This window comes from Poecile atricapillus, chromosome W (assembly GCF_030490865.1).
Source record: "Poecile atricapillus isolate bPoeAtr1 chromosome W, bPoeAtr1.hap1, whole genome shotgun sequence".
In the NCBI taxonomy this organism is placed as follows: Eukaryota; Metazoa; Chordata; class Aves; order Passeriformes; family Paridae; genus Poecile; species Poecile atricapillus.
Window position 1 is genome coordinate 23,560,376 of NC_081288.1, and position 27,092 is coordinate 23,587,467.

Sequence of the window (27,092 nt, forward strand, 5' to 3'; positions counted from 1 at the left end):
AATCAAAGAGCACTCTCACATTCAAGAGTGTTATTCTTTGCATCATTATGATATCATGGTGAATCTCCACAATGCTTTACCAGAATCATGAGTTAAAGAAAAAGAACAAAAACATTCCTGCCAACATCTACAAAGTGTCCTGGACCAATGTCCATTAACCCTGAAACAGTTCCAGTAGAATTGTATGCCAAGAAATAAGAACAAAAGAAAGGACTGCAACAAGAGTGCCCGACATTTTCCCCTGTTGGAAATGAAATAAAAAGTTAGATTAGCAAACAAAACACCGAGGTATCTGGCAGCTTGTCAGGGTAGCGGCTCTGCCATCTGCACCAAGGCCATGTGTCACTGTCATCCCTGAGGAGCAGGTCTCTTGGAAGAACAGAAGATGGCTATGCAGGACCAAGGAGGACACTGGCATGATTTCCTGTGGAGCTTGAAGATGTTCCTGACAGCTTGCACACACTGACTGGAGGGTGTGTGCCTTGCCAGCCGATGGCACCGACTGAGGCAGCAAGGAGCAAAACCAGGCTCTGTGTGGCAGGTCCTCCTCGATGGTCAGAGAGAAGCTGGTTTGTGAACAAGGAGTGTCTGTGTGCTGAAGCAGTCACAGGGAACAGCAGCTGGACAGTGACCCTTGTATGGTCTCACAAACTTTGCATTTGTCAGTGGAGAGGAGGAACATTTTGATAACATCACCTGTGAAAACCTAAATCTTACAAAATTACTGTGTGATTGGGTGTCCCAAGTAGCTTGTTCTGCTTGATTTTAGCTGATTTTGATAAGTTCAATGCCCTCAATGGAAACCAGTGGCTGCCAAACCCTCTCATGTCACAGACACAGTTGTTCATAACAATGTGCAGACGCAAAGCAAGATCTTGTTTAGGTCTTGTTTTCGCAGTGGACTGAGGTTTTGTAGATAAAGTGATTTTTTTTTTGCTCTCTTTCAAGCAGTGGGGTTCTTTAAAAGCTTTAACTGTGCCAAATCTGTAACCAACCTGCATAGCACTCCAGCAGCATTATACATCTCAGGTGGCAGATGTGCCTGTAAACCAGCAGTGTTGTGCTGCAAGGTCTGAGAGAGATACAGAACATGAATCCTTTCTTTTACTCAGACCAGATGTTGTACACAGCAGGTACCAAAATAGGTGTTTAGTAGTTTGACAGTCAGGCTTCAGGTTTATCTCCTAATCATTACTCCTGAAAGGGATCATCTCTTTTGCCTGCAAGGGACTGTTTTAAACTAGTGATTTGCCTTATAAGCTGATATGACCAATTGTTCCATTGAAGTGAACATTGAAGTGTTATAAGATGAAACCTTCACTTGCATTTGTCAAAATATTACATGCACTGGCTCATTTTCCCTTACTTTCATTCAGATAGTGCTTAGAAATTAGATTTGCAGCACACTAAGGGATGGCCAAAGCAGGCAGGCTGCTCAGACATTATGAATTTACCAGCTGTAGAGGTTAGAAGTTCTCTGTCCACAGCAGTGGTGAAACATGCAGAGCATGAACAGAGTTTTTGGGCTTCTGGAATGTCTCCAGCCATGTTCAGCAAGATCAGCTCTGCAGAGAAAAGCTCAACGGATCTTGCAAACCTCAGCACGTACTCTGAGACAGAAAACAGAAGAAGCTGTCAGGGCAGTGATGGTTTCCTTAAAAAGAAAAGATAGAATATCATCCCATCAACTCTCCTGTTGGTACCATGGGTTATCAAAATGGAAATGGGAGGTTCCATGACCTACAATCAGCCTCTTTTGAGTTACTACATTTACCTGCTAAATCTGGTGTTAGCAACCACTTTCTCTTGGCCTAACAGATCAGATGAGCAGCTAGACAGTGTTGCTGGCCAGCTTGTTACTGAGACATTTGGCAAAGAGATTCTGCAGGAAGAGATGAGTAACTCTCCCCTCTCAGAACACTGAACAAATAACTCAGAGGGGTGCTAAGACTTCGTATGCATGAGAGGAGTTCCTCCTCTGTCACTGGAACTGTAAAATTAAGTCTGTCCTCACTGCTAAATATTCATTTTTTCCAGGAGGTCCTCTTATAAATCTACTAAAATTTGGCAGTTCCTTTATATTTGCTTTATCTACATTTAGATACTTTTGCTCACAGTCACTTACATATTTTTTTAAAATTTGCCTTGAGAAACTGGGGCAAAAAATTAAAGACCGATCATGAATAAAGGTAAGGAGCTGGACTGTTGCAGCTGTGCCATCCAAGTTAGTATGTAGCTCAGGCAGTGGTTTGGGTCCTAGCAAACCTTATATTCTTTTTCCAGTGATAACTCTGTTTCAGTGACAAGCAAACTTATGTGGAAGAAGTGCTGGTTGGTTTGTAGCTCCCTAAGTAAATTCTCATGCTTGTCTGTGTCGTTAAAATTTGGAGTATGAGAACCAATCTAGAACTGAAATTACATGAGAGGTATTTTCATGCAATTGCTATGGCTTTGGTGAAATAAATGGTTGTGCAAATTTTGTCATTACCAAAGCCTTGGCTATCTCTGTAGGACATGGGGATTCTCATTTCATACACTTTCAAAAAAATAGTGATTCCCAATTATTCCCGGGGTAAGACCACATCTGGGTCAGAGGATGTGGCATAACTGTGGAAAACCTGTACTGTTTGTACTGCTATAGGGAGTGAGGTGAGCAAAGTGCAGCTCAGATGTGCAGGAGACCACAGAGCTGCCCATAAAACCTCTTAACCTCCCTTCAGGACACACACACATGCCTGCAGGGCTGTAGCCAGCGGCTCTGGGTACGCTCAGTTCCAAGCTGTGTGGCACATCCCCCGCAGAGCCTGTGGCCACAGTGGCTCACAAAGAGGCTGGAAGAGGCTGTGGTTGCAGGTGGTGCTGTTCATGCAGCTACTCCTGACCCTCCTGGCAGGATAGCAGGAGCAGAAGCCACTGTGGCTGTGATCACACCCATCTCCTCTTCTCTGCAGAGAGGAGCCCCAGTGGCTCTCACCCTGCTCTTGCTACGACATGCCCATGTGGGAGTAACGAGTGCTTTGGGCTGCAAATATACTTAGCTAATAACCATTACACAAACAAGGAGTAATTATCTCATTAAATGTACTGGCAGCACATGGACTCCTCTGCTGTAAGACCGCACTCCCTCTTCTCTGGAGGGAGAAGCCTTTCCTTCTGAAGGAGATAACAGGTCAAAATAATTTGTCAAAGATACATTTTAAAGAGTTCTTCTGCTTCTCATTTCTGATGGTTTATGAAAGTTCCTTCCCCTGAGCAACTCTTGCATGTTTCTGTCTCGGAACTCCCAGGCCTGCCTCCCCAGCTCAATCTTTGAAGCACCATCAAATGAAAATACGCTGTTTGTTGAGAAGAAGTGGCTTGGTAGGGATAGGGTGAAGCTGCATGGGCTTCTGCTCTGCTCACTTTTGAAAACAAGTTCAGTTTTAACTTCTGTTGGTAAGAGTGTGGTGGGCACATGGAATGGAAGTGAAATGCTCTGGTGCTTGAGTCTCAATGCATGTGTCAGCTTTAGAAAGATTGGGATCAAAAAGAGAAGAGGCAAAATTAGGGCCAGAAATAGTTCCATAGTTATTTTAAATGCACCTTTCAGCATTTAATTTGGAACAATTTTTGTTATTTTTGTTGGTGCAATATTGAGTTGTTCTGTCAGAAATTTTACACTGCAAAAGATTATTGTAATTGGAATAATGATCTCCTTTTCCTCATGTAGGAATCCCAAAGCAGATACTTGTAGTGTATTGGTATTTACTGGTATACAAAATTATATAACAAAAATTTTAAGGCTGAGGAACACAGTTGTGTGTTTCACTACAGTTCATTCTCAACCTTTGCAAAATTAAATAGCTGCTATGATATTTGAAGATGGATCTTCAAAATGCCATAAAAAACCATTATTTTCTTTCTTTGTAAGAAAGAAATCTTAGTAAGATTATGATGGTTTCTATACTGTGTCACAATTATGAGTGACTATACTAATTTTTACTACTAGCTATTCCTAATCTGTTTTTTTTTTTTGCTTTTTCACTAGTGCTGACCCTTGTTGTTTGAGTACAATTGAGGGTACAGTGTGCTGGGACTCCTGATGGGAAGGAGTCCTAGAGGGGGACAGGAAATGCCTTAAGGCTTGATATACTAAAAACACAGTGAGTAAAAATACAGTCTGAATTAGGATGTAATTTCTTTTGTTCTCACAAGCACTTCCCATTAGAAATTTGGGGTTTCTCAAGTTGTGTTAACAATTCATTATTGTTATCAAGTCTGATGTGCACTTCTGCTTAGTCACTGCCTGAACTCTCCATCATTCTGTGAGTTTTCCTGCTGTGAAATCCTTCCTGTGAAAACTTTGTAAGGTCCAAGTGCAATAATTCAGCTTTAATCACAAAAAAATTTCCATCCCACATGACTCAATTCATGTTTAGAACAGTGGTGTGATGTGGTTGGTGCCAGCCTTGGAATGGAACAGCCTGGAGACACCAGGAGATCCCCATGGGCCTTTTCTTGCAGCCCTGCCTTGGGACAGGCACACCCACGTGTCATGAGCACAAGAGCATTCAACATGTAGAGGGCTCTACCCATGGGTTCCTCAGGCCTGGAACAAAATCTAATCTTATTAACTCTGAAAGAGCTTCTAAAAGTCAAACCTAATTTTGACTTTTGATTTTGTTCGCTCTGCCGCTTTCTCCTTTTGTTTTATTTGGGGCAGGTGTTACTGTGTCGGGGATCTGTGGGCTCCTGGTGGGAATATTTAAAATTTTAGCAAAGCTGTAGCTGTGTTTTCTTTTAATACCTGAAGGCAGTTTTATTAATATTGGGAGTTTAAAGCCTTGTAAAAATGTTTTTCTTTATACAAACAGTAGAAAAATAGCTACTTATTAAATGAAGTTACATTTTAGAATATTTATTTATACTTGCATAATTTAGTTTATGAGATAATACAACTTTTAAATAGTTAGTTGGTTTTGTCACATTTTGTCATCTGCCAAATAACTTGACAAATTTGCCATAAACTCCCTGACATTTTTGCTCAAAAGAGTTAGTTTTCTTCATTCTTTTCTGCCAGACAGGTCATGTATCTTTTCAGGCCTGAAGAATTTCTATCAGCTATTTAAATGCAAGGCCACAAAGAGAAAGCCAGACTCAGGCTGCAGCAGGCTGAACCAGGGTGATTCAGGACCAAAGGAGCTGCAGCACATAATTAAACAGTAACTGCACCCTGCTCCAGGCTTTATATGTGGTGCTGTAAACTGGCTGCTTTTCCCGTCAGAAAGGGAAACGTGCGCGGTTTCCAGAGACAGTGCGTGAACACGGATGACGAAAATGGTTATTGAGTGGCACTCAAAAAGTTGTTCTTTTTTTCCTCTACTACTTAGGCAGGGAATTTGACTAAAGATGGCTGCTGCCAGTTCCCTGCTGCCGAGGGAAGAGGATGCATCCCAGCTTCCCAGCTCTCGGTGCCGGCAGGAAAAGAAAGGGCAGAGCTGGGCATCGCTCTCCCCTTGGCGCTAATGGCAGCCGCCTTTGCTTTTACTCCCTGCAGCTGGGCTCGGAGCCAAGGGAATTATATACAGCCATGGCTGTGTGCTGAAAGGAGGAGGAGGATGTAGGGTAATCTTTCCCAAGCCTTCTTGCACCTCTCTCTGATGTTGCCCTCGGCAGCAAGTTTCTCTTCACCTGTAAGACAGCTCACAGTACTAAAACGGGGCTAGAGAGATGCTATGAGCTTGTTTTTAGGGCACCAAAAGAAATCTGGCACAAAGCAGGCATATCGTTGTGTTGGCCCTTAGACAAGGAGGTGACACATCCCCACCCCGTGCAGCTGAGCAGCACAAGCAGGGAAAGCCTCCGAGTTGGAGCCGCTGCTGGCTTGTGGGTTTGTAGCTGAGCACGGGCTGATCTCACAGGCCCTGCTAGCAGGTTTTGCATTGTGGTGTCAGCAGCCTTACAGCAGTTTTTAAACAAGGCTGTGTTGAAACTTGATGGGAGAAGAAATATTATTTAAAAATCTATTGACAACAAGTGGTTTTTTTGATGGTTTTCAGAGAAGTACCTCAAAGCAGCAGGCTGTGTGACTGTGATGCTTCCTAGGCACAAGTGTGACGATGGATGAGGAAGATGCACACAGGGACGTGCTTGTATTGATGAAGGCAGCACTGCAGCATGCTCCTGCTGTGTATATGTGGGGAGGGGAATAGCCTGGAGCTGCCACAGCACTGCCTGAAAACAACAAGCACACAAAGCAACAGTACCTGGAGTCTTGTGGCAGGGCCTGGAAATCAGCTCTGAAGGGTTCTCAGCACACCCTCCTGAGGTTCTGCACAGGTGGCATTGTCCTTTTGTTTACCTGGCACTGGAGGGGGTGTGTACAGAGGAATATGCACAAGTTGATGCAAGTACCGGGGTTTAAAAAGCATTTTTTTTTCCTGCAGGATGTAGTTGGCTGAGACTACTGACTTATTTGTCTATTAGCGTCTAGTGCTGAAATGAAGTCATACTAACTTTTATCTCGTATAAACCAGATGGGCAGCTTTCCCAAGACACTGGGCTTCTGCTTTCCCTTCAAGTGTGCTGCTGTGACGGGCTTTTGCTGGCTGGCAGACTACTGCCAGTGCTGTGTAGGTAGCCTGGTGTCTGCTGGGGGGGCTTATGGAAAGGAACCTGGACTGGTTTCCATGTCTTCGAAGGTGTTTCTGGCTCTGGCAGTTTGCTGACAGCGAGGCCTGTTTCCCTTTATTTCTTGTGCATCTCTTCATTCAGTGGGGTTGTTTGCTGTCTTAACTTGCAGACTTGCCTTGCAGCTTTCCTATCTATCCCTTCTTTTACTTGCTTTGACCACAGGGAGCTCTCTGAGCATAAACTCATTTCTGCCCATGTTCATGCCCTTGAAAAATAATCTTATGAGGGAGGTCAGTTTATTGTAGCAATACCCAGGGATTTAAGCAAACTGAAGAACTCATATTTCATACTTTGTCCAAGGAAACACATAAGAAGGTGTAACTTTTGCCCTGAAGACCTGTAACAGTATATTCTGCCGAGGCTGATGCATCCTCTGAAGTCACCAAGGGATGTAAGCTATAGCTTCCAGGAAAAACAGCGGATTCAAATCAGTGTAATGCTGTAGGTAACTCATCTGACTGGTGGGAATGAACTGAAAAACAGGGAGGAACAGAAGTGGCTGCATTTGCACTGTGGGTTGACAAAGGTTTGAGCAGCTTGGTGGCTGCTGACTCGCTACACTGGGGTTGTGCCAGTGAGGAAAAGATCTCAGTAGTGCCTGGGACTCCACCAGTGGGACTGGGCTTCACAGAGCTCCGTTTGATCCCTGATTTAACCAAAATTCACATGAATGATTTTATACCGATTAAGATTTCTTCCAAAACCAGAGGGAATACTCGAGACCATAAGCTTTTGCCAGACTAAGACTTGGAAACTAGTGCAATTTCTGTGTTTTACTTGATTTTTCTTTTTTAATGTATCATGTGAATGGGGACAGAATATCCCAAGGACCTTTGTTTTGTGCACAGAAGTGTTTCAGCCTCTGTAGATTAAAAGAAAAAAAAACACAAAAAAACAACAACAACAAAACAAAACCAAAAAATGAAACTAGAAAGCAACAGTTTGAAAACAAGAAAGGTTTTTCTTGCTAAATATTTTCAGATCAAATGTATTTTAATAGAAATGTTAAAGATCACCATCTGTTGAATGCTGGCACTTTATTTAGATATATCTGTTGCAAGTTTATATTTTAGGCATAGACAAACTAATGAACGGTTTTTTGTTTTTGTTTTTTTTTTCAGAGAGTTGGATTGAGCGATGTCTCAATGAAAGTGAAAACAAACGTTATTCCAGTCACACCTCTCTGGGGAATGTTTCTAACGATGAAAGTAAGTAACTTGTCATTCATTTAAAGTGAGTGTGAACATGTCCAAGTGCTCATTTCCTGCTGTATAAGTTGCTACAGCTCAAGTAAATTTTTAGTACTGTGCATTTTAAAGAGTTAACTCACTTGACACGCTCAGTAGTGTTATTAATTTTTCTTTTCTGGAATATTTTAATGTGTAAAAAGGAAATAATACTGTTTATTGGTTAAAACAATCAGAACAATTTGTGTGTCACTGAATAAAGGTTGGATGACCACTAAAATGTGCAGTTAGAATCACCTTAGGAGAATAAACACCTGTTTTGTTTTTCACTGGTGAACACCATGTGATCAAAATACAGGAAAATATGTGCTGTTTTCCAATGCTATTATATCAAAACATCAATAAAAAAACCCTTCCCATTAAGAATTAACAACCATGAGATTAAAAAAATCACTTACTAAAACATGATATTGCTTTCTTTTTAGTCAGAGGGAGAAAACCATAATCAATCTAGCTGATTTTAAAAGATTTATTTTTTCTTTTTTAGTGATAATAATTTTAAGTCTTGATTTTTAACAATAGCAGGTAATCAAAATTACTTCAAAGTAGTTTAAAGTAACCAAAATGTTTATTTTAAAATTGTAAGACAGTTTCTAGCTTACCATTTAGTTTTCCCTGTCTATGAAATTTCTATTCTGCTTAATTTGGCTAAAGCAAAATACTCTTCATGGTACTTTTCTTTTCAGGACTTCATATATTCACATTACAAGATATTAATGCAGATTGAATTCTTTAATTCAATAACTAGTAATTTACATTTCATAAATATGTGTTTAGAAAATATATGTTATATAACTTCATTGCTGCAATTCCCTTTTACATTTTTTTTTGCATTTTAGGAGAATTATTTATCTTGACGTCATGGTAAAATTACATGCCTTGTAGCACAATGTTGTAACAGATCATGAAATTTTCTGTATTGGGAGTCTTACTCTCATTTGTCTAGGGATATCTTTTGAGGGAATATTTCTGAAGAAGAAGGAAGATATTAGTAGAAAAATGGTAGTTATTCATGACTCCCAAGATAAGAACAGTGGACAAGAATCTTTCAAGATAGTGAAACAGAGAGAGGTTTGGGGTTTTCTGTTTTTAAAAATTAAGGAACAGAAATTAGTTTGTCTTTAAAAAATTCTAGTGGATTATAATGAAAATACAAACAGCAGCTTGTTTTGAATTTTATGAGAACCTTTGAGATATACAAAGTTCATTTCACTCTGATGCTACTGAGAAAGTGATGGAAGAAATCTGTAATGAACGAGATGTGTCTTCAGACTCTTAATAAGGTCAGAATACAGGATTGTTAAATGTGCTTTATATTTGAGCATGAGAAACTTCCACAGAGCTGGGGCTAGTAAAACGAGGACCTGTGTGGTTAACAAGAGCAGGTTTATTTCCACAGTGGCACTGAGAAGATGGGATGGTGGCTCATTCTGTTTTCTGGTTCTGGAACTGAGGGGCAAGCAATGATAATGAAAGGCAGTGAATTTAGAACTGATAAAACAAATACATAAATGAATTTGTTCCACTATTTGTGTGCAGAAGACATTGTCACAGCGTATAATGGAAACCCAAATGAGAGGCAGAGTTGATTTTATCTAGCTTCCTTCTTAATAGCCAGTTCTTCCAGATGCTTCCTTTGCACAGATTACCAGCATTTCTGCAGTGCAGATAAGAGAATTAATCCACCTGAAAAGTCATCCTTGTTTTGAGGGGGAGGTGAGGGAGGAGAGAAGGTGAAGAGGAACAAGTAGAAAAGCAAAATAAACCACAGCAATAACCTGTGAAATCCAGAACAAACTAGAAGTTTCACCATAGAAATCATTGTTCTATGTACTCCTTTCTAGCCCTCAAGCTCTAACATTTTTCTAATGCTGCCCAAACACCAGCCAAGACATTTCCAAACCATTGTGTCATCCTTTGTCCAGCTTCTCTCACATATTTACAAACAAATTACAGGAAAAATGTTTTGAGAAAACTCACATAACCCTATTTGAATTCTTCAAAATGGTGGTCAAATTGCTGTTGTCAGTGTAGGTCCAGTTTTCATCTGTGAGAAAAGAAAGCCTAATCCACCTTTGTCTTGCCTAGTTTTTTGTCTCTACATACATGAGGTAGCTGTTGGCTGGACTACTGGAGAAAATGTGGGTTTGATTTTCAGTTCAGGTGGGTGGGTTTTTTTGGGCCTTGGCTGCACTGAAGATCGTGTGAACTTGTGCTGTGAACCCATAATGTTCTTACTGGGCATAATGCTTGCTCTTATGACTGGTTTTTTTCCTGGATGATTTTAGAGTTCATAGGATTTTAGGACAGGAATAATAGTTTTGCTGGTCTCCTTTTCTACAGTTGAAGTATGCTACAGAACCATACTTCAGGCCACAGGGGTCCTTTGCAATCTTCCATTCTTATCCAGAGACCTCCAGGCCTCTTGAACTTGCATTACACTGGGAAAAGAAGCAATGACTCGTGGATTCACATAATCTCTGTGCTTCCTGCAGTGCTTTTTACCCTTTTGGAACATTTAATGACCTCTTCTAAAGCACACTTCTTTACATTCTAATATAAAAATTATCACTACATTTTATTTCACTTTCCAACTTTTAAAACATTTTTCCTGTTGCCACTTCCACATTCCATGTTAGTCAAAAGACTCACAGGAAAAGGGAATGGTACAACCTTGTAGCCAATAATTAAAAAACAAAAACCAAAAAACAACTCCATAATACTTTCTGTGTACTGTGCATTAAATCAGATTATCCAAATTGAAACAGAGATCTGGAAGAACACAAATAAAGGCGTATGAAAGTTTCAACTTGAGTTCCATGGAGAAGGAATCATGATGTTTCTTGATTAAGTAGAAAGGTTGCTTGTCCAAATTTTCTTCCTTATTTGAAAATGTGAATGTGTAGACTTCCTATGAGATAAAAGAAAATATTCAGACTACTTTTTGTACTTCAAAAGTGGTGTTCAAAATCCATGTTCATACTAGCTGTAATGGACTTATCCAGCAGCTGTGTTTTTTGTTTGAATTGAACCTCTCATTCATCCATTTAAAAAAAATGTTTAAAAAATAGCTACTTATTTTCACTGAAATTTTCCTTGGAGAAAATTCTTTCTTTTTCAGTCATAATTGCTCAGTGAGAACTATGCCCCCGTGTTTCTCAGAGGATTTGAAAAGATCCTACTGTTCTAAAAGCATGAAATACATGTTAATAAGCCTGAATCTCTTTTATGGCTACATGTAAGTAAGAGACAAGATAGTTTAATATTAATAATATTATAATTTAATTAGATTATTACATTTTATATTAAGATTGTAATTTAATAATAATTTAATAATAATTTAATTTTGGCTAAGGCCAAATCACTTCTGAAAACAGTCAGAATCTGGCCTGCAGGGGACACAGAGGAAGAAGATGTTTCTCTTAAATATGTGCAGTTACCTGAACAAAGGGAAGGATTTTATCTCGATAAGATACGACCAGCATGTTAGCTCCTTAGTGGTTTTGAGACACGTGGGCAGCACTGAACAGTACAGGGCTTTCCAAATACCTCCACAGTGGAAAGAAGGACTTGGCTCCATTTTAGTTGTGATAAACTAGCATCAACACTTTACAAAAATGGTGTGTCTTTGCTTTTGGTTGTTCCACTCTCTGAGTTTAAGGCAACAGGCTCAAAGCTGCTGAGTACAGCTCCTGTTGTCTCCATGTCTTGCACCAAGAAGTAAGAAATCCCTTGGGCTGTACCTAGAATCAGACAGCAAAAGTTAGAGGATACCACTGAGAGCTCTGGGAAAGTCACAAAGATACAAACATGCACAAGATACAAACAGGACTCTACTTGGGTGGCTTTGAAACAGAATTTTTGGAAGTAAAATGGAGCGGTTAGCAAAGAATCTTCCATGGAGTTTGGGACAAAAGGGTTCTTTGATATCTCTGGGAGCCAACAGATACTGTTTTTCTAGGACATCCGTGATTCCTGGATTTATTAGTTTGAAGGCCCCTTCTTTGCTGAGAGTTTTAATTGCAATTATCTAAGCTATTATCTGCATTCAGTTTGGGATGAGTACCAGGTTTTCCACCTAGTCAGGTACCTTGAAGGCACCTTTCCTTGGGATGCTGGTAGTCCTCCTACTGGCAGTGGAATGAGCACACTAGATGGGTTTCTCCCTGACGTGCTGCTACTGTGTATTGAACAAGATTTTCCCTCGTGACTTTGAGCCCTTTTGGATTTGTCACAGAAGAATTGTCATGTCTCTTCTTTGACAGTGCCTCGAAGCAGGACTTCTTTTCAGTGACTTTATTTCCTTTTCCTACAAAATAGATTGGATTTTAAAAGTATTGAATTTTAAAAGGTATGGCTTTATTTTGATCTACAGTGTTGTTTTGATGTGAATTGATAAAATGACAGGCCAAAAAGTAAAAAATGCTGTTTTCCCTTCCCTCCTTCATGCTAGACAAAGTGATCTGGTATCAGACCTGAGTCAAGAGTTAAACATTCTCTACTAGATAAGGATACCATTATGTGCCCTGCTGCCAGCTAAAATATAAAGTATAGGGATATTTGTTATTTTCTGCTAGTCAATTATCTGATGAGATTATGTTGTTAAACTAGACAAGGTAAAATTAGGAGCTTGTATATGTAATACAGAAAGTTTGTATATCTAGGTCCCATCTCTTCCTGTGCCATCTGCAATCCTTTCCATCTTTTTAATAAAAAAGTGAAAGTTTGGCTGGTCCATTGGCAGAAAACAAAGCTGCACTATTTTCTTGTACAGAAAATTGATTTTGGGGTGACAAGAACTAACTCCGTGAAAAACTTGGCTTTGTTGAAATTGCAGTTGTTCAATGAAAATTAAAGCTTAAAGAAATTTTCTGAGTTCCAGTTGAAGTCCATCATTCTCCTTCTGGGTTTTAAGGGACAGTTAGGGACGGATGCTGAGGAGTCTTGAAGAAGAATCCCCAGGAAGCAAACACACCTGAGGAAGGAGCCATAAATTGCAGTTTATGCCCTGATTGTTAGTTTGTGGTGTTAAAACAAATCCTTACGTGGGAGGAGCTGAGTATGGCTGGCTGAAGTGTGTGAGGGCAGGTTAGGTAAAGCACCTGCTCACAGGAGCTCACTCTTAATGCGAGTGAAACACAGGGGGAATGGAAAGGGTGTAGAGATGTTGTGTAACTGAGATATTGACTTGATGTTTGATGCCTGCCACGTGCCCAGAGGGGAATTCAGCCACGTTAGCACAGGTGGAAGCCGTCCCATGGCAGGTCCTTGGGCGTGCGGGGCGGCAGCCACGGGCACTCGGCCCGGCTTTGCTGCACGCCGAGCGCCCGCCCGGGAAAAACAAACGAAACCCACAATTTAAAAGTGATTTGAGATGTGTATGTTGGTCCTGTGCGCTGAATAAAAGCGGGCCCTGAAAGGCAGGGAGGGAGTGTGCGGTCCAATAATTAGGGGCCCATTGTCATGCAGATGCAGGAGGGGGCTGCGCTGGGGGTCCGCTGCAGAACGGGATCTCCGGCGCTCGGGGGAGCGGCCGCGGGTGAAGGATGTTCGGCCGGCACAGCTTCTTCCCCTGGCTAAGGAAACAAATCCTGGCGGATTTCTGGGCACACAGAGCCCTCCAAGCCGGGCTGCGTTGTTTGTTATGTATTTGTGTGCCTGGTCTCCCGGGACGGCACAAAAGGCCCCCCAAGAGGGTCTGATGTGCAGGGAGATAGCCCGGCTCCCGTAAGGTCCAGCACCCTAAAGGCTCACTAAAATAACTTCTAAAAGTTCATTACGTGAGGAAATGTAGCTTGTAGTGTGGTGTACAGGTTTCTCTCATGGTTTAGGTATCAAAGCCATCTATGCTGAATGCTTTCATCAAAGCTGTTAAAAATCTCAAAATGTGTTTGATACAACACTTGTTTCCCAAATACCCTTCTGGAGCTGCTCATCGTGCTCCACTCAGCTTCCACCCAGGAATGTTTTATAGGTTTAACAAAACACAATTAATTGGAATTATTATATACATATTTCTAAATTGTTTCAAACGAGAAAATGCAAATTAGGAAGAATCCAATATTTGAAGTTTTCTCTTAATTACCTTTTTCTTTATTCATCTTTTATCCAAAATTTTGAAAAGTCAGCAAATCAGAGTTGCCTCGGAAACAGTTAATGGGAAAAATTATCCGAGAAATCGCCTGAAAAGGAATAAAGTCTATTACAGAATATACATTTCTTCTCATTCACAATTAATCTCTGTAAATTTATAAACATCTAATATTTACCTTATGTTAGGATCAAACAATGGGTGTACCCCATTAGTTTAAATGCCTTATCTAATATAAAATTTGTATAAGGCAACAGTTCCGTTCTAGCAAGTGAAACTGTTTACATGTTCTAACATGCTGGTAGAGACCTAAGAGTTGCTTTTTTTTCCATATAAATTTATCCTTTTCAATGTCAATACTCCTAGGCACCACTCTGCTGCTGTTATCAGTGATATTTGCAGCGTTTACTGCCTTAAGCAGTATCTACAGATGGTCGTTTAGGGATCACCATTGTTTATATTTCCAAAATTTAGCCAAAATTTTGAGAAGGCTTTGGCACTTGAGAACATTTTAAATTTTGTTTTAAATATTTTAATTAGTTTTAAAAAAATTCTTACCATTCAAATTTTTTTCCTTTTAAAAAAGAGTTCATGAATTCCCAGGAAATTCCTGTTGAAATGACATAGATTTTTCTGTTTGTTTCTTAACAGATGAGGAAAAAGAAAATAATAGAGCATCAAAACCGCATTCAACTCCAGCTACACTGCAATGGTAAGATGCCTTTTAAAAAAATAAAGAAAATCTATTAGTGTTTTTTCTTATGTGTTTTCCAGATGAAGGAATAGAGCTCTTGTCCATCTTAGAGTTCTAAAGATACTTTCACTGTAAGTGTTTAATGTGCCTGTTTGTAGCCCGTACAGCATTTCTCAACAAATGTCTTACAGGATTTGTTTGAACAGAGTAAACTTCTGATACAGTTTAGAAAATCTACTTAGCTTATTTGCCACCTTGCCAGCTGATTATTTGTGGTTTGTCATCATTGTTACATTTATTACAAAAAGAAAACTAGTACTAAGGGTTTTTTTCAATAATCACATTTGTTTCAGTGTCTGATGAAGCCCACCCTTAACAACTGTTTTACTGACATGAGACCTCTGTAATTTAATGTAGAAGACAACAAAAGGAAAGAGTTTGAGGTTTGATTAATTTCTCAAAAGCCCCTTGCAAAGTTAGTGAGGAGAAAAAAAGGAAGGGCAATTAGGAAGAGAGAGAGAGAGAGGATAGTTTGTTAGTCTACCGTGCTATAAAAAATAAACAAGTGCTGTTCCCTGTGATTTACAGCAGTATTTTGGTCTGCATGTTCTGTAATGTGTACCTGTAATTCTGACATCCCTTGCTATAGGTCATCTCTTATACTTTGTTGACTTTTGCCTCAATTTAGGTTTTGAATTCTTGTTTAGATTTCTTAATATTGTAAGTGATCAAGTATCTTTCGAGAGGTTCCCTGTATCTGGCAGAACAGAGCTCTGTTGCAGAGAAGCCTCTGAGAATGCTTATATGAAATCCCATAGTCTTTAGCTTGATTTAAGCCTTTTTAAAGAAAGGCCTTTACTTTATCCATAAGTATCTGAAGTACTTACTGTACTTTCTGGATGAAAAGATAAGATTATTGGTAAAAAATGTTAGCAAAGTTCTTTCTGTACTTCTGTCAGTCTCTTTGGAGATTTCACTGAAAAAAACCAGCAAAGAATAATTCATTCAGTGTATTTTACTCCATTTTTCTGCCTGTGAAATTGTATGATTCTGTAAAATATGTATAAAGATGATTTGGATTATTTCTTCTATATTTGCTTTTTAAAGTTGATTGGTGAGGTTTTTAGACTAAAAAACCTCAAGACCCATGGGTTGATTTTGAATAGGTTGCTGCCAGTATTCAGAAACTTACAGATATTTTCAGTGCAAATAATGAGATGGGCAAATGTAAATAAAGACATTTAGTTTGTAGCTATTGTTTCTTTGTACCTATTTGTATCACTAAAGTCCTGTTTTTCAGAAGTTCAAGAAAAGTGAGCAACTTTTCTTTAACAAACTCTCAAGGAAGGGAGTAACTACAGACAGAGAGAAAATGATTAAAATAATAATGAAACGTCATAGTGGTATTTTATTATTTTTCATGATTCATTCCCACAGCTTTAACACAGTCAAAGAGGATAATAAAGAACTATCTAGCTAAAATACAATAGCAAGCAGGTCCTACCAGTCCCAGATTCTGAGCAGTGTTTATTTTGCAGTGAAGTCAGTTAAGAGCCTTTTCCACAGGAGCAAATAATGTTGTAGCCAAGAAGCTGGCATTAATTAGAACATCCAACGATACAGTTCCCAACAGAAAACATGCAAATACTGTAAACAGTCTTTTTTGCCAAATACTTTCAAGCTTCATCAGTCATAAAGGTTAGTAAATCCCTAAACTCCTGGGATATTGAGCCCTGCTGGAATACAGTGTACACACTAATGCTCATTCAGCAGTGTTTGCAGTAGAATCCTAGAATTCTGGTTCTGAAAAGGCTGCTTGCAACTTCTTCTCTCTAGCTATTGGCTTACTACCTGTCTGTTGTATTATGTTTCTTACATGTCAAGGTAGATCAAATATTCTCCCCTTTGAGTCTTCTGGAGCATCTGCAATTTCCTCCATTCAAAAATCACCTTCCACCCAAAATTCCATGAGTTAACAGAAAGCAAGGATGTTTCATGTCGAAAATCTTTAGCTGCTGTCAAACTGAATTATACAATTGGCTGAATTTATTAACAGACATGTAGGTAAAAAGTTTCCCAGTTTCCCAGCCATACCTACAGAACAGTTTTCTGGTAGTTTCCATATGTTTTTCAACATATGTGCTGCAGCTTTGAATTGGTATTTCCTGGAGAAATTGATATTCTAGATAAAATGAGAAGCTCAAAAGTTAGGGTCAAACTGCTAAAGTAGCAAGCTTATTTTGAGTGAAGATGTGCAGTTTCCACTGTTCTGGAAAGTCAGACACATTAGTATTGGGTTATTTGTGCTGCAGTAGCACCCAGCAACCCGTGGGCTGGTGAACTGTTGTGATCAGCACTATAGAATTGCTGCACAGAGCACTTCCTGGAGGTGTAGCTTTACATGTTGGACAGTTTTTTTCGCTCTGGTATGGTGGTTAAACCTCGGCCAACAAGTGAGTACCACACAGCTGCTCACTCTCTCCTTCTTCCCTGCTCTCACTGGGATGGGGAGGAGAGTTGGAAAAAGGTAAAATTCATAGGCTGAGATAAGCACAGATGAATAATTAAAGTAAAATAAGATAATAATAATACTAGTAGTGTTAATGAAAATGAAAAAGCATAATGAAACACAAGAAAAAAACAAGCAATGCACAATGCAGTTGCTGACCAAGGCCCAGCCCATCTCTGAGCAGTGATGGGCACCTCACAGCCAGCTTCCCCCTGATTATTTGCTGAGTATGATGGTCTATGGTATGGAATATTCCTTTGGCCTGTTCAGGTCAGCTGTTCTCATTGTGAGCACCCCCAGCTTCTTGTGCAGCTCCTCTCTGGCACAATGTGGGAGACTGGAGAGTAAGCATAACTTAATAACATGTGAAAGTGTTATCAACATTATTCTCATGCTAATCCTAAAACACAGCACAGTACCAGCCACTGGGAAAACCAAAATAACCCTTTCCCAGCCAAAAGCAGAACATCAGGCCTCACACCAAATATTTGCACACTCATGGAAGACTAAAAAATGTATCTGAGTGTTCCTTCAGCAAGCACGTGTCCTGTCTTCTAACAACTACCTCTCAGCTGGATTCAAGAGGTGGAATTGGTGGGGCAAATCATTGACCAGTTTTCAGGATACAGTACCAAACTGCCCTTGTCCTGGCAAATGGAAACCTCACAGTTGTCTGTAGCATCTGGTGTCTGCCAAGTTAAAACTGGTCATGTTTTACTGTTAGATGCTACTACCATGAGAGCTACTGAGGGGGACAAAGTGTCAAAAACCAGAAACTGAGTAAATGTCAAGTGGAACAAAAAAGAAGAGGAAGAAAGCAGTAGGGAAAACATAGTAAAGACATAAGGAAAATATGTACATTTTGTCACATTGTTCATATTGCCATCAGCTTTATTAGTTCTTCCTTGTCTGGAATCTTGCTGTAAAGAGCAAATTATATCAGTCCCATGGGGAGATATCCTTAATGTTTGTGCCTCTCCAAAGGTAAAATATGTTGAACATTTTAAATGTGGAGGATGAAGAAGAGCTGAAGAAGCCAAGAATCGTGTCTGGATGACTGTCAGCCTGGCTAAATAGCCTTTTCCTGGAAACAGGAATGATGCTTTTGTTTTGCGTTGTTGATGACACAAAATGAAGTGAAAGGCCTGGTAAATGTAGCATTACTGCCAAATACATCATAATTGAGGAAACTGCCAAATACATCATAATCTGGGAAACTACACAAGTTTGAATTTAACTGTTAAGGCATGAATATAGCAATACCTGGTATTCTGTGCTTATCCCATGTTCCTGTGCTCGTTATCATCTGTGAAGCTGCAGCTTGGCTATAAAATGGTCATGTTTATTTCAGTAGTGAACTGGTTGACCAAGGTGTAAGTGTGAAACTTTATTTTACTTCATTTTTGGTGTGTGTGTGTGTGTTTGCTTCCCCAAACAGAATTATTCAAAGTACAGACAGCCTAATCCTATGCAGTTTGCTGGCTTACAGTGTAGGTACTGTGAATAATAACAGTATTGTGAAGATAAAGTCAACAAAACTATTCTGTTTTCTGCAACATACATAAAATGAATTTTAAAAGAGCAAGGTGAAACACAGGTAATGGATTCTCCCCAGATTCATACTTCCTTATGTGTTGTTACACTCCATCAAAATTAACCAGTTCTACATAATACAGAATCTTCTACATGATTAATAGTGGTTAACATCACAGTGGTTCAGTGGTCTTGAGATATAAAAATGAATCTGTAACAACACTACAGATGTGACTCTGATATAGAATAATCTCTTTTAATCTAGAACTATGTAGGTGTATAGGAGGGAAGCAGTAATAGGGACAGATAAAATTGTCATTCCTGTGGAAGGATTAAGGGCTTTATTCCTACACTGCAGTGGTACAAAAGGTCTCATTGTGAACTGCTGGATTTCACGTGGCTTTATTACAACACTATATAAAATGTTTATATATTTATATAGGTATATTTTATAACTGGTAATGATTTGTTAGGTAGGAGATTGCATTCATTATTTTTCTACAATACTGTAGAATGAAGCTGGATTCAAAATACGATAAAGTTGTTAAATAAAAGACAGGAAAATAAAAGAAGTGGAGCAAGATGGGTTTTTGATCATTAAAAAAAAAGTTCAGGTATAATGGGGCATTGTTCAGTGTCAGACTAATGACTCTCTGTGAAAGAGAGGAGAAAAAGAGAAAAATTCATCAGATATGAAGAGAAATAATTAACTGCTTTTCTTTCTGTCCTGTCTTGGTCACGGAAGCTGACATTCCAATTAGCAGCTATAGTATACAAACGAACTCTCCAGGTTTTGAAAGGAGGTTTTGTTAGAGCACTATGAAATTGAGGAAAGATGCCATGATGATATTTCTGTAGAAACCAGGGAAGAATAGATGTTGCCCATACAAACTGATTCCATTCATCCAGCCGGATATCTTATTAAAATAGTTTGCAGTCACAAATTATCACTATAACTGAAATGGAAGGTAGGTAGGTCCTGAAAAAGGCAATGAAGGAGAGAAAGAAGATATTTGGAAGGTGTTCTACAGCTATCAAATGGCAGGGGATTATTTGATGTAAAACTGGAATTTTTTGAGAACATATATTTATTTTTTAATGCAATGAAGAGGAAGTTACACCTAACTTCTTCCCTTACCCAGCGAGGCAGACAAGCACACATGTGACTGTAGATGCCTATGACTGACACCATCAATGACAAGATTAATTATGGCTTAATGTTAAGTATGTATGTAACTGTATCTCTTGAACATTTTTGGGTCAGCAATCATAAAAGTGGCATTTCAAAGGAAAGTTTCTTCTAATCTATAGATTTGTAATGAGACCAGATTCAAGCTTTAGCTTGCTCATATATTTGACATATAATTAAAAATTTTATAGTTGTATATTTGCATGTATGAAAAAATAAGGATAGTTTCTAAAAGGTAGAAGAGGATGTTATTTCACTGGGTTTTTTTCAGCATTGTATTCAATGTGGTTTCTTGTGGTTTCTTTTTGGTTTTTTGCTTTGCCCATAAACAATAGCTAGAAAATATTACACAATAAGATTTTGTGGACACTGTTGAGTATTAGCAAATTATTTGCTTTAGCCACACCTGCTTCCTCAAGGTAAGCAATTTTGCAGCTGGACAGGAGTGAAAAGAGTGCCACGAACCAAAGGTGATGTATTCTGTAAAGAAGGAGAGAATGTTTCCCCTCAGTGAGTATTTATTGTTTCATAGTTATACATATATTTGTTTACTGCAGGATGCTCTTAGGGTATTACAGATTGTTGGGAACTCACAGTCTGTGCTTTTGATAGCATGTGTGAACCAAATGAAGCAAGTAAGTATTATGGGAATGAATTGGAAGGAGCACTTAGGAACAAAGCAGACAAAATTTAGTAGACAAGAGAAAGTCAGAATGTTTGGTTTTAAGAGGTGAAACTTTGTATACTGTTTACTATACAGGACATCCAACATACTTGCAGTTCTCTCTGTTTGATATTTGCTTTTTAAGGCTGGAGGAGAACTATGAGATTGCAGAAGGTGTTTGCATTCCTCGAAGTGCTCTCTACATGCATTACCTGGACTTCTGTGAGAAAAACGACACGCAACCTGTTAATGCTGCCAGCTTTGGGAAGGTAAGTCTAAACTGCAGTATGGCACCTAAAAATCTCACCTGGTTCAGGTGAATTTGTATTATTGAAAAGAATGAAATATTTTACTGTTAGAAACAGAGGTATATGAATGCAATCTCTTGTGTGTATTCAAGTTATTGGATGAAGGCTAAGATTATAAGTATTTTGATGGTTGGAATAATTTCTAACCATGGCTAGGCTCCAGAGTATGTCAGCCCCTAGCCTAGCTGATGGTGATCTGGTACAAAAAATTGGCAGTTAAAATTGAACTGGAAGTTGAATAAAAGCCAGTGTAAACACATCTGCATTACGACCTGCACTGCTTAAACGAGTATATAATTTTTTAAAAACAGAAGGGTAAAATTGAATTCTGGAGCATGTCTGTGCTGTTCTTGTAAACATGATATGGTTATCCCCAAATTAATGATATAGAATGTTGTGGTTATTTCACATGGTGGAATACAATGCCTCCAGATGTGAAAGTCCAGAAAGCGACTAGCTGCCTTTGTGTGCACTGCAGGCACAGGCTGCAAAGCTATCCAAGTTATCTTTTCACTGTGATTCCTCGTGCTTCCCTTTCCAATCCTGCTCTAGTAAGAGCCACTCTGGTTAACTCCAGATTCACAGTGGAGATGCACTCCTAGCACAGACATAGCTGTGCCTCATCTGGGTGTGAGCAGTAAAGCTCTACACTGGTAGCAGATGTTAGTAGCTGGCTAGAAGGTTATATAAAGTATTTTGGATTTGCTGGTCAGGTGATATTTTTCTCTCAGTGAAAAACAGCATGATATGTAAAACTGAAATTCTACCACAGAATGTATCTCACGCCTTTAAAACCTGTGGGCTGTGAAAAAAGTGTGGAGTTTGCCACCATTTTTGAAATGCTTGCAAGCATGAATCTGAAGCCCATTGTCCCACAAGCTGTTCTCTTTTAGTCTTTGCAACATTTGTTCTATAGAAGTTCTGGGTATTCAAAGAAGGAAAAATGTTTCTAGGGTAAGTGCTTGTGTAAAGAGTAGGTGAAGGATGTATTTAATGAGGTGATTTTCTATAGTGCATCTTTAGACAGGCAGTTTGGCAAGGAAAATAAAGTGTACTGTGTTGTAATGTTACTGTATTTGTTGTGTCTTGAAGACCTGCATAACTCAGTAGATTCTGTGTCAGGTTTCTGTTTAAATACTTAGGAGAATTGTGAATGAAGTTGTTCATTGTACATATTATTGCTACCAAGTGATAAGTATAGTGGCAACATGTAATTTAGGAACAGTGAAAATAAGAAACAGATTTCATGCAGGCTCACACATTTGGAACATAGAACAAATTTGCACAATGCTACTTCTGCTGCTGCTAGAAACTTCTGTAAATTGTAAGGTGTAAATATTCCAGAATTATTCCATCAGAACATAAATTTTCCAGGGATTTCACCATTTATCAGTATGTGGCAGTTTTGTCACACTGTTTAATACTTCATCCCCTTTCTCTCCTGCCTCTCATACATAGACCTGTTCATTGGTAGGAGTATTTTGACCTAGCAGGACAGGTACTACGATTTTCATCCAAAAATCATGGCATTCCAATGTGTTTTCCATGTGCTGTAGTCCAAGTGTTTTCCCCTCTGTTGTAAAAGAGTTCTGAAGCAGTGTTGCATGAAATTTTTTACCTTTTTTATGGAGAGGAAGGAATCCCTACACAATCATCATGGTACTGTTTCACACTAGTGCTTTGGGTGGCCATAACTTCTGCATCTGGGAACTGGCACTTCTGCACTGGTATGTCCAGGAACTCCAGGCAACAGAGGGGTAAATATTGGAGTGAAACCAGCTTCTCCATTTGCAGAACCTGAGCAAACCCCACTGATTCTTTCCAGCCTGCTACTGCTAACAAAATGTACTGCACAGGTATAGAGATCTGCAAGGCACATCTGCATTCTCTCAAGAGCTTGCAGTCAGCTTCTCCTTTGGAGCACATACATGTATGAAGCTGTAGCCAACATCTGTTATCATATGACTTAAATATCACATTGGCAAGATGAGTTGCACAAATGCCTTGGAGGCAGTTGAAGCAGTGCAGTGAAATAGGTATTATCTAAGGCATTCTGCACTCAGCTGCTGCAACAGAAACCCTGGACACGTTTGTCTTCATTGGGAAACATCAGGAGCCCTACAGCTGTCTCTCCTCCAGAGAAAGGAGCTAGTTGTTCCGTGAAATTGTAGACAGTTCGCCTTTCTGTAGACCACATTGAATTTATAATTCATCTCTGAACTTCAGCTCTGTGGGCAATGTGAAATATTAAGGCTTTTTCTTCAACAAACTGGCAGTTTTTAAAAAGAGACGTGGAGTTCAGCACATTAAAACAAACTCCAATAAGTAACAGTGGTTTCTGTCAAACTTCTAGGGCATGGACTGGACCTCAGATACTTGGTAATATTGCATTAATGAAACCAAAATTGGTTTGGGGAGTAGAGAGATTAACAGAGAGACAATAGTACAAACTTTTCTGAGGAAACTGAGCTAATAGCAATTAAAGGAACAAGAAGAGCAAAGAACAGAAATACTGTATAAATAAACATCTTTTACAAAGCAATCCATTCTCCTAAGCCACATAAAGAATATACAAAATCAGGAATACTCTAATATGGTTATTAATGGGATATTAATATCATATTTCTCATACGGCAAAAGGAGTTGTAACTTTGTTAGTCAAGATTTTAGTGTTTTACTCATTTAACATGCAAAAATTACAGACAGTAATCTATACCAGCATTTGCCAATCTGCTATGCTACCTACTCTGTCATTACAGTACTTTTTATTGTCTGTGAAGGACAGGACCCAGCATTCTTTTATATATCTTGAATAAATAGTAATTAGGGAGAGCCCTGTAATTTGGTGGTTACAGCTCAGCATCAAGTGCAGAGTCCAGCGTTAAACTCTTACTGTAGACAGCCAAACATATTGTATTTTGATTTTGTGCAAAAGTGAGGCAGAAGAAGCAAAAATGTTCCACGGAACCAGTGAGAAGACAGGGAAGTACAGTGGGGCAGGGCAGGTGTGTCACCAAGTTATTAACAATTAAATGTTGAATATGAGAAAAAGCTCTCTCCCAGTGAACGTGTTTGGACTGTGAATTAGTCTGCAGGCAGAAGGAGTGAAAGCCCTGCTGCTGAGGTCACTTCAAAGGACGGCAGCCCTGTGCCCCTCAGCCCTGTGCTGCGAATGCCTTGGGCTCTGCTCTGGGACCCTGGGGCTCTGCACAGCACTTGGAGGTGTTTCCAGCTGAAAGTTCTGCCAGCTGCTGGGAAACTTGTGCAGAGGTGTGTTTGTTTTGGGTTTTATCTGAGCAACATGTTAACACAAAATGCTGGTGATTCTTAACACACTGTGCTAAGAACTATGGTGGATGATGACTGACTTCTCATTCTTTCTGGGTTTAATTGCAAAAACAAAATCATTTTTAATAAGGCCTTCATTGAATAAAAAAAATAAATAAAAAAGCAGGAATGTTTTGGGTATTTCCAAAGCCCTCAGTAGCTATTGTGTAGGGTAGAGTGCCATAAGGCTCTCCTGGATTTTTGAGTTTCTCTTTTATTTCCAACACTGATACTTTTTCTTGCTTCTTTCATGATCCTGTATTTACACTGTTTTCTTAGACAGGACCCTCGGAGATAAATCTTCCTTATCTGCAGCGATCTCTCCCATCCTCCGTGTCCTCGGGTGGTTTCTTTAACTTTACTGGGCAGTGCTAATTCCCCTGCCGTGCCCTGCCATAGCTCTCACCGGGAACACTGAGAGAAACTGAGTGAAATCCTTTTGCAGCCTCACGAACCTGAGCTCTCCCCAACTCCCATGTGCCCCCTGGAGGATAAATACTTTCCTCTTCTGGTTTTGTTTTTTTGGTTTCCTTTTCTTTTCTTTTCTTTTCTTTTCTTTTTTTTTTTTTTTTTTTTTTGGTGTTTTTTTTTTTTTTTTTTCCTTTTATTTTGGAGCTTTTCTGACATGTCTTTCGACAAGCAATAACAAATTAATATTTGAAAAGGAAAACGCAGGAGGTTGGTGACACTTGTTAGGGTGGTTCTCCCTCAGTCTGAGGTCCCTTTACATTATTTTGGCTTCTTAAAGAGGTTTAACATGGATGCAGGCTCACACAAGTTTTGTTGCCCCCTGACTGGCTTCGCAGTAAGTGAAAATTACATTCCAAGGAATGCATTTCACTAGATAAAGGGCAAACTCCACAATAGACTTGTAATACTGGTTAGGAAAGAACCCTTTTTTCCCAATAGTTTACTTTGCTCCAGGGAGGTACAAGCTGTACCAGCCAGATTCCTTTTTCATCATGATGCACTGTCTCCATGCCCAGAAGTTTTGCTTGCAAGACTGTTCCTCCAAACATGACCAGGATAAATAAGATTTACAGTTTCTTGCTGTCATACGATATGATTTTAAAATTTGAAAAGGACAGAAAAGACCTTTATTGAAACCTCTTTGATAATGATGTTGTGATGTGATTGCATTCTGATTTGTCTTTGTATTGAAATGCACTTGTCAGGAAATTGCCTGCTGTTATTCATAAGGAGACACTTCTGCTGAAGATGTGTTTTTTATTTCTTTACTCTCAATTTGCTCTTAAGTAGCTCAATAGTAACTGGTATAGCAAAGCCAAATTTACTTAGTGCTCTCTTCTGATAGTTTAAAACAGCACTTGCTTTATTATGAGCAATTTTTACAACATTGAATGCAAAAATAGAACTGGGGAAAAATCAATGTAAATGTGAAGATGTGGTTTCTCTTATTACACCCAATCAGTCTGTCAGTGCTATCTGAGCAGTCCCTGCTTTTCCTTCATCCCTTTTGAATAGCTGGGATTCCTGACTGAAGAAGTTATCACCAGTATGAGTTTTCTTCCCAATTCTGAATCTTCTAGGCCAAGCTCCTCTGATGAGACCATAATAACACAAGTCCTCTAGAAGCAAGCACTTGTGCTGGTGTGGGGAATGGTGATCCTGCAGTGTAGCTGGAAAGGTTTTTGCTCCCTTGGCTCTACTTTGCTGATCCTTGTATCATTACAGGTTGCTGATCACTGCCCTTTCCTTGAGCTTGGAGGGGGTAAGAAAACCACTGAGGACACCTCAGTTTCTCTGGAGTGACTTTCCTTTCTCAATGCCCTACAGCAATGGGATTTTTAGTGTCTGCCACTTCAAGCATCTGGCTTCCAGTTAGGCCTTAAGCACAGAGTGGCCCCAGGGCTGCTTTACCTCATGCCTCGTCAACACGTCCCAGAGGCTGTGCTTACAGCACAGGGTCTGCCAGAGTGCAGGGATCCTGGCGCCCAGCCTTTTCCCACAGATAGGCTGGGTGATGGCAGGCAGTGTGCTGGCACCAGTACAGAGCAGGGCGAGCTGTGCAGGGGTTTAGTTCTGCTTGGCTTCAGCAAGTCAGCACCAAAAGTGGCTGCAGCTCAGCTAAGGATCTGAGGCAGAGCACTCAGCGTTTGCAGCTTTGTTGGGATGCACTAATCTGTTTGATCATGCCTTAGGCTGAATTCTATCTGGCCAGAGGAACTGCTGAAGGAGGATGTTGTTTTCCATTGATGAATTTGATGAGAGATCACACAAGCTTCATTGCAGTGTCCAGTTCAGTTGGAGTTCCTCACAGAATCTAATCTCCATAGCAGGTAGAGTTGGGCATGGACATTGAGAAAAGGCCAGCAGGTTTTCCTGCCTTGCTTTGCAGGATGAGTTGAGCTGTATCAGTGCTAGAAACAAGTTCTTATCCTACAGTTAGACCACTTCAAAACTTAGGAAAGTAAGTGGAGAGAAATGGGAAGGTTATTGAATCTTAACAGACAGCAGATCTGGGGTCAAGAGTACTGAGCCTCTACTCTGCAGCCTTCCCTCCTGGCCATGCAAGTAAAGAAGCAAGGGGTAGAGAATGTATAGACACAGTCATGCCTCTACTCCTTTTGTTTACATAGCTTGGTGGATTTGAGAGACAGAAATGATGTTTTGGACTACTTTGATGATGCTCTTTCCTATCAATAGACATTTCTCAGAACAAATTTTCTTGACCATTTCCTCAAAATGATGTGATGTTGAATTATCCCCAAACCATTTTGAGCTGAATGGAACCTCTTAACACAGGTGTTACTAAAAACACCTGTCTCAGAGCAGGATTCTGAAATGCACAGATGGGGAAATCCTGGAATGATCCAGCTGGAGCAGTATTGGGTCAA

At 39.6% G+C, this 27,092-nt stretch overlaps 1 protein-coding gene across 1 annotated transcript in view; it reads left to right on the forward strand.

Annotated features, from left to right (window-relative positions):
• The first annotated feature begins 2,179 nt into the window (after window positions 1-2,179).
• Window positions 2,180-27,092, forward strand: part of RFX4 (regulatory factor X4) — a 72,072-nt gene continuing 47,159 nt past the window's right edge. The window contains exons 1-4 of the mRNA XM_058862445.1: window positions 2,180-2,189; window positions 7,794-7,880; window positions 14,662-14,722; window positions 20,745-20,868. Coding sequence (XP_058718428.1) covers window positions 2,180-2,189; window positions 7,794-7,880; window positions 14,662-14,722; window positions 20,745-20,868 — 282 coding nt within the window. The remainder of the gene's footprint in view (window positions 2,190-7,793; window positions 7,881-14,661; window positions 14,723-20,744; window positions 20,869-27,092) is intronic.